The 11287-nt window shown below is 32.9% G+C and overlaps 1 protein-coding gene and 1 long non-coding RNA gene across 3 annotated transcripts; both read right to left on the minus strand.

The window, feature by feature from the left end:
* Positions 1-271: 271 nt before the first annotated feature.
* LOC140883720 (uncharacterized) lies at positions 272-3648 on the minus strand. The gene is made up of 4 exons (XR_012150449.1): positions 3065-3648; positions 2746-2987; positions 1992-2052; positions 272-775 (listed from the first exon to the last, which is right to left on the minus strand). It is a non-coding gene; the product is annotated as an uncharacterized lncRNA (long non-coding RNA).
* Positions 3649-7592: 3944 nt separating this feature from the next.
* On the minus strand, positions 7593-10975 carry LOC140882247 (mechanosensitive ion channel protein 10-like). Of its 2 annotated transcripts, none has more exons than XM_073288116.1 (5): positions 9474-10974; positions 9259-9382; positions 8661-8954; positions 8367-8569; positions 7593-8049 (listed from the first exon to the last, which is right to left on the minus strand). In XM_073288116.1, the coding sequence occupies exons 1-5, from the start codon at positions 10811-10813 to the stop codon at positions 7812-7814; spliced, it is 2199 nt and encodes a 732-aa protein (XP_073144217.1). In that variant the 5' UTR covers positions 10814-10974; the 3' UTR covers positions 7593-7811. The 2 variants fall into 2 exon arrangements, with proteins under 2 accessions (XP_073144217.1, XP_073144218.1); XM_073288117.1 differs by having other exon boundaries at positions 7899-8095; positions 9474-10975.
* Positions 10976-11287: the final 312 nt, after the last annotated feature.

Below are 11287 nucleotides of genomic sequence, written 5' to 3' on the forward strand. Positions count from 1 at the left end.
ATCTGTTGAGTTTCCACATTGATAAATCCCGAATTCATCGATTATAAGTAGGCAATTTCATCGTTGGAATATTTTACTTTAACCAATGAAGAGTTAGCGTGCTAAATATTCGCAATCGCGGGTCGTTATTGGCCCAAAAAAATTTATAGGCTTAGCCAATAGCGCCATTTTATTCATCTAAATGAAGAGCCAAAAAATTCAAGTGACATTAAGTTACCACACAAATCACGCCCATTCATAAACAAATGACGAAACAGAGCAGTTTCACCTTTTCAAAGCACCAAAAACTAAAAATAAAAAATCCAAAGAACGTTAAAAATCCAAGTGAGGGCATTCAAAACTTTAAGCACTACAGTATTTAGAACAGTATTCTCCAATAACAACATTTTACATAATGATGAAACAATTAAGCAATCAACTGTTTTATCTATTTTATCTACTCATTGACGTAAAAGCCAGAGTCATATCTTTAACAGACTTTGCTGCCTCAAGCACCAACAGCATCTGTTATAGCCTCTTGCGTTGAAACGCAAGCACTGGTACACCAACAAGCGACTAAAAATCCAACCGAGAAGGTGAGCACAGCTGACCAGGTTGGTGTTGAAGTTTTCTTCTTCGTCAAACTCAGGACTGTGCTGCGTTGGCATAAATCAGTAACAACCCGTCGAGATTCTTCGCTAGAGTTTGAATTGATGGTAACATCGATCTCTTTCTTGCTCGGAATATTCGACTCCTTAACAGAGTTCAAGGTCAACGAGCAGATAGCGTTTGACATCTGAGAGACAAAAATATAGTACATAATCATGATAGTAGGCTGTCAATTGTTTATAGAGTTTTTTTTTAATGAAGTCCACTGAATACCATTTTATATCCTCCCAAACATGGAGAACATTGCAACAAGGATATCATAAAAATGTACAGGAAAATAAGATTTGTAAGCCAATCCAATCAGATTTCATACACCATTCATAGATCCTCATCACAAAATTGAAGAGATGAAATAAAATAAGAAGAGAAACACTCATTTTCAGCAATTCACGAGAAGAGAATAGTAAAACAGAAAAACAGAACTGTTCTCTTTAAACTAAAGATATCAGCTTCTGATTGCTTCCCCATTATATCTCCAAAATGTGCTCACACAATATCGATCGCAACCTAATTTATTCTTACAATATTCTCAAACAAAATCTGCTCAAACAATATCTGTTTTCAAAATGATTCATATAATGCATCAGTAACATGGATCCCATTAGCTCAAGGCACACATGATACAGAAAACAATTGCCCCATCTCTAATTACCAATGTATGCATTAGCAAGCTTCCCACGTGTAAAACTGAAGAGGAGGTAACAGAGAGAAGCCAAGAACCCACCCACAGAAGACCATGAAGAGAGGACTAAAAAATGCAAAAAACAAACACCGCACACTTCAATTCTGCAAACAAATGCTCTGTTCCTCACATTTTAAAAACCAATAACAATGGGAAAACTAGTAAAATCGACAAGAAAAATTTATTAAATAAATAAATACCATGAAAGATAGTTTCGATACCATGAAGAAAACAAAAAAATCAACCAATATTTTCATCATCAGTTTCATTGTTAACAATGGGAATAACATCAATTATTGATCCCTCTACGTAGTCTCTAAGCAACTCAACATCAAGGCTATTTACATCACCTAATAACGTCTGCATATTAGAATTCAACAAATACAAGAGAACACATAAATTTACACTTATATCCTATATCTCACATATCAATACACACACCACACTTTTCAATCATAACTCTCAAATTTTGCACTTCAAACAAGATTAATCAAGCACAAATTCTTTCTCAAATTTCAACTTGGAAACATGATATAATACAAACAGAGGATTCATAGAAAAACATTACTAATCAATCGCCCCAACACAACTGAACCGGCAAGAATTTCAATATCATTAACAAAATAATAGATTATTGACCAGTAAAAACTAAGGAAATTACCTTCAAAACAAAAAGAAAATGTGATTTGAGATAAAAGAAGAGGTTGGATGATTCTAGCGCCCTGTCGAGAAAAATTTGGGAAAAAAATCAGTAAAGAGGACTGTAATAATCATTGGCATTGGAAAAAATGATATGAAATGAAACTTAATATCACCAAAGAGGACTGTAATAAACAAAATAAAACATTTAAACTGGGAAAAAATACAAATAACTTAACAAGAAAAAATACAAAGATTAAACGCAGAAACAAAGTAGTTAACCAAGTTCGCCAAAGTTTGTTTCCACGTCATAGATGTACGATTTAAAAGCTACATTGACTATAAGAAAGAATGAAACTTTGATAACCAGCAAAAAACCAGATCGATACAAATGATGAAAGATTATTGATCTTAACAAATATGAATATACTGCCATAATTCTCAAGTTGCTGTTATGTTCACGGTATTCATATGTAGGTCGTAAAATAATATTAAATCTACAAGAGATCACATAAATTTACACTTATATCCTAAATCTCACATATCAATACACATACCACACTTTTCAATCATAACTCTCAAATTTTGCACTTCAAACAAGATTATACAAGCACAAATTCTTTCTAAAATTTCAACTTGGAACATGATATAATACAAACAGAGGATTCATAGAAAAACATTACTAATCAATCGCCCCAACACAACTGAACCGGCAAGAATTTCAATATCATTAACAAAACAATAGATTATTGACCAGTAAAAACTAAGGAAATTACCTTTAAAACGAAAAGAAAATGTGATTTGAGATTAAAGAAGAGGTTGGATGATTCTAGGGCGTGGGCGTGCGTCCAGAAAGATTTGGGATTCTGCAAAACATATCAGATGCGTGAGCCCTCATTAACATAACAATAGATTAACGAAAAGAAAATGTGATTTGAGATGAAAGAAGAGGTTGGACGATTCTAGGGCGCGGGCGCAGTGATCTCTGATGGTGCGTGTAGAAAGATTTGGGGGGATTCTGTAAAACATATCAGATGCGTGAGCCACAATTAACATAACAATAGATTCTTGACCTGTAAAAACTAAGGAAATTACCTTCAAAACGAAAAGAAAATGTGATTTGAGATGAAAGAAGAGGTTGGATGATTCAATGGCGCCAGTGTGCTCTGATGGTGGGTCGAGAAAGATTTGGGATTCTGTAAAACATATCAGATGCGTGAGCCTTGCGTTTTAATTCGGGAATACCCTTTAGCATCAGTGGTAAACCGCTTCTATACATGTTTAGTGGAAGCGGTTCTTCAAAACCGATGCTATAGGACCTCCATTCTTTTGTACTCCAGACAAATCCTCCTTGAACCCAGAAACACCATTTCCTCGAAAATCGGGACTTTTTCTTGAATTTTCTTCAGTGCCCGGATTCTTAAGCTCCACAACAACATCGTAATTCCGCTCCTTGTCTTTCCTTTCCATGAAAAGCAGATGAACGAAGTACAAATCTTGGTTGTCAAAATCGAAATTTGCCTATCTTCTCCATTTCTGCTTGAAAATTTTCCCGATGGTATGAATCCAGATGCACCTCGCTACTTCAATCCATTAAAAATTCCATCGATTTAAATCTTAAACTTGTGTTTCTAATTAAATTGAAATATATATATATATATATATTAAGATATAAATGTTGAAATATTTGACTTGTCACTTGCAGAGTTGTTCCAAATTTTCTCACACCGCCACAAAACCATTGGCAAATTAATTAGAGGGGTCAAGAAAAGCTCAACAATTTTAAACCAGACATAATTATTTGGAGTATTTTATACTTCGCAAACTAAAAAATCAAGCAAATGCATGGCAATATTTAAATATAGATTTGTTTAAATGTTATTTAATGTCAATGTATTGTGTGTTTCAAAATCAATATTTTATTTTTACTTTTGATTGATCTTTTTGTTTAAGTTATCTTTAGAATTTTAAGGTAGTTTGCAATCTTCATAATCACTTATTTTTAGAGGTTGTTATAAATCAACTTTTAAAAACTATCTTTTAATAATACATTAAAAAAAATATTCAAAAGATTCGAGAATGGGTGTCAGCAAATAAATGAGAATGATATCCTTAGCAATTAGCTATTAGTATTCTATGTAAAAGATGTTTAGTAAATCTTTTGGTATGTCATAAAAATATAAATAAATTAAAAAACACACCACAAATAGCTTCCCTCAACTATCTTCATTTTTTTCATTTTTTTTTTCATTCAGTTATTTCTCCCATTTTCCATCCAAATTTTTATATTTAATATATAATATATTATTTTTTATTTGATAATTTTAATTAAAATATAATTTTGTTATAAAAATATTGTTTCACATGCAAACGTGCAATAATACGCTAATTTTTTTTATTAAAGGGTCGTAGAATTAAAATAGACAAGTGGGTAAATGTGCTATCGTATTAAGTATAATAAAAAAAAATACAAGAACGGTTAATATTATTGTGCATAATATCGCTTTTTTTTTTTTACTATTTCTTCCCCCTCTCTCTTCTTGTGGGAGTTTGAAAATTTTTCTTTTTAGTTGATCAATCTTATAATGAACGATTAACTCATTCATAATAATATTATAAGTTTTACCTTTAAAAAAATATAATAAATAATGAGTGCTTATTATTATTTATGGAGTACAAGCCCAATGGCCACAATGGATGTATAAGAAAATAAATATCCAATTCTGAGTACTTTATACCGCACAATAATATTGAGAGCCTGATCCGGGATGAGAATTAATTTAGTCCAAACTGATAGAATTAAAATATTTAAGTTTTGTTTGAGCAGTGAGCACGTGATTTTAAAATATTTTTAGCATTTTATAAGTAAAAAATTTAAAATATGTGTTTGTATACAATTTTTGTAAAATATTTTTAAAAAAATATTTTCCAAATATAGTTTTTAAACAATGCTTTAGAGATGTTCTGTGATTTGACTTAATTCTCTTCAAGATTTCAATTTAATCACGGATTAGTTGAATTGGAATCAAATCATAATTATTAACTTTTTTTTTTCAAATTAGACGATATAAAATTAAAATAAATGTGCTAGAAAATTAGAAATGTGTTTATTAATATTTATTAATTATTACTGTTTTATAATTAAATTAAATTAAAGGCTTTTAAAAAATATTGAACATTAGAAGAAACAAAGGCCTTCAAAATTTAATATAAATTTTTGGGTCAGTTTTAATTGGTATACCGACATAATTGTGTATTGGGCTTGATTCTGACTATAAACTACGGAATCTAATTGGATCCGACTTAATTCTTCCAAATTCATTCTTTAAAAAAGGGTTGACCCCGAAGGAGACTCCATCTCACTGCTCACATAAGTTAGAGGCTCATTGGCTCATGTGGGGGTTAAATCGAGGGATGTGCACGAGCGGCAGGGACCTGAGGGAGGGAGCAACATGACCAACCCCCAGAGCATACCCCCACAATATTTCAGCAGGAAATATGCTCCACACGAGGATCGAACCCGCAACGCTGGAAAAAATTTTTTCGCATCACCTCAGGTCTTACCAACTCGCCTATGCCGTGGGCTTCTTCCAAATTCATTCTTGCTACCAAGATGGGACTATGAGGCCCAAGATGCAGCTGCCTCAGGCCCGGCTAAAATGGGGGCCCTTTTTTTTTAAAAAAAATACAATAATAAACTCATATATATATATATGTATGTATGGACATATCTTAATATCTTATCTTAAATTACTTGGCGAGTTAGCGTTACTCAATAAAGGCAAGAGATCTTTATAAAAATTGTATATTTGGGCATATTCCAAAAATAAATAAATACTTTCCAAAATAGGGGAAGTAATTGGGGAAGAATTCGGAGAATTAATTAGGGGAAAATACTCATCCCTGTCCCCGAAACTAAAACACACCCTCATCCCGTTCTTATCCCGGTTCAACGTAATCGGAGAATCCCCGAACTCAAACCCACGGGGATTAAACCCACATCCCCGTCCCCATCCCCACTATAGAGATGAAAATGGGGCGGGGATGGGGGTTGATCCCCGAAGTCGTGGGGATTAAATCTCCGTCCCCGCCCCCGTTTGAAATATTCAAATTTCAATTATTCTCAAAAATAGAAAGAAAAAAAATGTAAATTATAACAAAACACTAATATTACACTAAAATAAAAAACTCAATGCATGTAGTTCAAAAAAAAGATGCAACTGTTGAAGATATAAAAATTCAATGACATACATAATAACAAAAACACTAATATTACTTAAACAATATAAACATAACATTAATAATTCATGATTCAATAAACAGGAAAGATAAAATTCATAACTAGCATCACCATCATGAAATTACTTTCTTCTCTATTATGTCACAACACTCAATGCTTCATAAAATTATTTTTTTCTCTATTATATCACATCACATCACTCAATTTAGCTGCTAGTGTGTGACTCCAGCTCGTAATAATTATAAGACAGAGAAATATATATATATATATATATATATATATATAAATTTAAAATACTTTAATACAATGACAAAAAAACTTATTACTTACATCTATATCAGAATCATTGTCAAACATTTGATCATTGAAAACTGTAGAATCTAATAATTAATACAAAATAAATAATAAATATTAGTATATTACAAATGAAAGAATGAAATATTAGAAATAATTTCGTTTTAAAACTAAATTTTAAATATTATTGAAATTATTATTATTAATTTATTTTTATTATCGGGTCTATCGAGGAGAGTTCGGGAATGGGGATAGCATCCCCATACCCACCCCAATCAACTTAGGGGATTTTAAAAAATCCCCAAACCCGAACCCAAACTCAAATCCGATAACACCTTTCAAACCCGTTCCGTTTCGGGTTTTTCCCGCGGGTACTCAAACCCGCGGGGAAAGTTGTCATCCCTAACTCCTAAGTGAGTTGATTCAGGGCTAAAAGCGTGCATATTATGGGATTACGATGGAAAAGTAAAGTTTATGTTTCCCTCTACCATTTTTTAACTTTTGATTCAATCTCCACATAATCGAAAATAATTAAATAACTTTATTTTTCACGTGCTATACTGTGACTTCTCCCTTCTTCATTATAAATCTATTTTTTTATGCAACCATTCTTTCGAAATTGATTAAAAACATCTCAACTTATTTTCAAATATTTTATGCATAACTCGACAAGTAAGTGTTCTTCATTAATTTTTAAATAAAATAATAATGAAACATCCTTTATTTTTTTAATAAATTTATTCTTTCATTTTATAATTAAAGAAAAAAATTTATCCAAATATTTTTTTAAAACTTATTTACATTTTTTTAAGATAGAAAAATTATTTAATTTTGAATATAGTAAATATAGTGTATGTTAAAAAAATGTTTACGTTATTTATTTATTTATTTAATAATAAAAAATCAATCTAGTTAATAATTTAATTAAATGCATTTCTTTATTATATTATTTTTATTTTGAATCTTAAAATTTAAAAATTATTATCATTATTTAATTTCCTTTATATTTTTCTCGTTTTGGCGCCTTACATGCTACAAGTCTACAATCAACAAGATGTAAAACAATAACATGCAATTAAATTAGCACAAAGATATAGTACTCAACTACAGTCATTTATTGGTGTTAGCTACTTTTCCAGTTACATCATATGCGCAAAAACATGTTTCATGAAGTCAAAATATACAGGTTAAAACGTGAAGATTAAGAAAAGAAAATGGAAAAAATAGACCAATATACAAGACCATGTTCTACATCCAACCATCAAATTTCCTCTCTGTATAAATAATGTTTAGTGTTGCCGTTGCTGCTTAGACATAGCTGATCTGCACTACCTGAGGTAGAAGTCTGTACGTAATACCGACCTCCTCGAATATTCTCTTGAGTTCAAAAACGAGATCAGATTTGCGGTCGCCCCTTTCTCCGGAATTCTGAAAGTTCATAGTATGATTAACATATAGTGCCATGTTCATCTTGTGAACATCGACAATTTCTTTAAGCTGCACGCTGTGATTGGGACGCCACTGTTGAGGCTTACTCTCCAGGTATCTGAAGATCAAAAGCCACAAACAATTCGGTGACTGACGCAGGGGAACTGTAATATCGTTGCAAGAAAAGGAACAAAAGAAATTATGAAACAATATCATGGTTAGGATGAAGAACAGAAAGTATAACTCGTATTGTCTTGTCAAGAATAAGGTAACATGTTCTATGGAATTGAATTTATGTTGTTCGAAAACTAGATTCACTAAAGAGAAAACAAACCCTTCTCAAATTTTCAAAGAAAGCCAACACAGATTTATCCATTATCATGATGCACCATTTGAAGCATATATACATAGGTGAAAAGATTTGAGTAGACATACGCTTTTACTTTAGCCTTCATATCTGCTATTTTCTCTACTGAAGTGGAAAAATCAACAGCAAACTCCACTGCATCACCCATTTCTGGACTCCGATTAAAATTGCTGATTGGTTTGGTGGCCAATACTGAATTAGGATAGTATATCTTTTCATTGTCAGGTTTCAGAAATATCGTGGTCAAAATGTTCATCTCATCGACCACCATCTGCGGAATTTTCAAGAAAAGAAATTTAATATGATGGTATTAAATCGACCGAAATGTCTTTACATGTATACACATATCCAAAGAGAGGTACCTGCACGCCATCAACGACACAGCGATCACCGACATCAAAAGGGTGCATCACAAACACGAATATGATGGCTTCAAAAACCATTTTAGCTGTGTTACCAAACATGAATACAACAAGCAACATCTGAGATGAAATAAAGATCAAGACTTTGTTGGTTGTGATTTCCATCAGAAGTAACCAGACTATGATTATCACAAGAAGTATAATTCCTGAAGCAATCTTATTAAGCTCCTCTATAGCTGTTTTGGCATCCTTTAGGGTGACTGCTAAGCATTTCCGTTCGTTATAGGCCTTTACCTGCAGACAGATGAAAATAATCCTCAAAACAAGCTCCAGCCAACTTGGAAACTGCCATAGAACTATTTTGTATTTTTTGGTTGCGAGTTCTTATGTTGTTCAAAAGCATCCAATTGATGGGGATTAATTAAAGGTTGCACTTAGATTGAATATTTCGAATAAGCAAAATATAGGTGTAATTCGAAATCTAAGTTTCAAATTCGTCCACCGAAATCAGATCATTCCATGCGAACTCAAACCCAAAAAAAATGTAATTTTTCTCTCTGTAAGAATGCAGAATGAAAGATAAAAGAAAGAGTCTTACCGCCCAATTTCTGAAGGATGATTTGGTAATCCTCCCTGTTTCTGCAGCTCCTTCAAAGAGTGGAAATGCATTGTCAACTTCTTCTTTAGGCATGAAAAGTAAAAGATCATCCTGTTCAATATACCTAAACCATAGCACGATATTAATTCACACATTTGCGCAAAAAAATTATCAGATTCAAAGAAGCCAAGTTAATCAAAGACTTGAATTCTTACTTGTGGCCATGTTTTGCAACATTTCTAAATATTCGCTTAGCTGCAGCCTTTGCCTCGACCTCACTCGTAATTTCTTTCGGTTCTCCATGTTCTTCATCTACACTGTCATCAATTACCTCAGAGACAGTTGTCAATCCTGAATTCCTAATAACATTAATCAACCCTCCCATTGTCCAAGCCGAGACCTTCTCCCGCCTAACCTTGTAAAGTTTATCCACATTAATCACCTCCCCCTTCTGTTGTTTTCCAGTTTTCACACTGTTGAAACTCAATTGACTGCTAAGCCTTGAATGATCATTACTCAAAGCACTTTCAACTGTTGGAGCACGCGAAAGGGCCTCAAGAATGTACTGATGAAATATAGATTCTTGAATCCTATCAAAGTATGTTCTAACATGAAAAGACGAAGCCACCAACTTTACAAAAAGGGTCTTCCCCATCCACAGAACGGCCCCAACCAGAGTAGACACAATGCCTCTAGTTATATGATTTAGAATCTTAGTAGCATCATCTGATCTTTTAACTCCGCGATTAAACAACAATCCCCAAGCTAAAAGAATCAAGGCCAACCAAATCACAACACGGAAACTCTTTTTCAAGGCAAAAACAAAGTACAGAACCTTTTTCTTGAGCAAAAAGTTCTTTTCAATCAAGAAAACAAGAGTATTGGTAACCCAGCCCGTGAACAAACGACCACAAAAGATCACCGATACCAAAACACACCATCTCCACAATTTCAAACCCCAGATTTCATAGCCCTTTAACTTGTCAACGGTTAAGCTCGTAACTAAAACAGACACTAGTGACACAAAAGCGATCCACTCAATCAGAATCAAGAATTTCACTTTCTTACCACGCTTAGCTTTGAGATTCTTAAAGGCTTCAACTTCATATACCTTACCATCTTCATCCTCGTCATCATCTCCTTCAGCGGACGCCATTAGAGGCGTTTTTGGTGTGATGGGAGCTGATGTTTTCGGAGTGCCGGGATTAACTTTTACAGAAGGCGAAGCAACTTTCGGCGAAAGTATGAGAGGTGACTTTGCTGGAGGAGCAGTATCTTCAACTGGCTTCGGGTTGATTGGATATGGAGGCTCCACTATTCTCGACTTGGGCTTAGAATAAGCTGATTTTGCAAGAGATCTTTGCCTGATAACAGGTCCAAGTGGTGGCTTAACTAAATTCTTTTCTACTCCAGGCAAATCCTCCTTGGACCCAGAAACACCATTTCCTCGAAAATCGGTACTTTTTCTTGAAGTTTCTTCAGTGCCCGGATTCTGAATCTCCACAACAACATCGTAATTCCTCTCCTTGTCTTTCAATGCCATTCCACTTTCCATTAAAAGCAGATGAACAAAGTACAAATCTTGGTTATAAAGTGATGGGTTGTCAAAATCGAAATTTGCCTCTCTTATCCATTTTTGCTTGGAAATTTTACCGATAATATGAATAATGATGCACCCGCTACTTCAATCCATTAAAGATTTCATCGATTTAAACCTTATATATATATATATATATATATATATTTTAAGATATAAAGGTTGAAGTATTTGACTTGTGACTTGCAGACTGCAGAGTTGTTCCAAATATTCTCACACCGCCACAAAGCCATTGACAAATTAGAGTAGTCAAGAAAAGCTCAACAATTTTAAACCAGACATAATTATTTATTTTATACTTTGTAAACTAAAAAATCAAACAAAATACATGACAATACTTAAACATAGATTTGTTTAAATGTTATTTAATGTCAATTGTGTGTTTCAAAATCAATGTTTTATTTTTAATTTTGATTGATCTTTTGTTTAAGC

The sequence above is a fragment of the Henckelia pumila genome, chromosome 2 (genome assembly GCF_033568475.1).
Source record: "Henckelia pumila isolate YLH828 chromosome 2, ASM3356847v2, whole genome shotgun sequence".
NCBI classification, from domain to species: domain Eukaryota; kingdom Viridiplantae; phylum Streptophyta; class Magnoliopsida; order Lamiales; family Gesneriaceae; genus Henckelia; species Henckelia pumila.

Excerpts from the sequence above, each read along its gene's own strand:
- LOC140882247 (XM_073288116.1), bottom strand. The coding sequence starts at position 10,813 with ATGGAAAGTGGAATGGCATTGAAAGACAAGGAGAGGAATTACGATGTT. Across the intron at positions 9,383-9,473 it reads GTTGCAAAACATGGCCACAA|GTATATTGAACAGGATGATC; the intron begins GTAAGAATTCAA and ends GCTATGGTTTAG. Across the intron at positions 8,050-8,366 it reads ATGAAGGCTAAAGTAAAAGC|ATACCTGGAGAGTAAGCCTC; the intron begins GTATGTCTACTC and ends TTTGATCTTCAG.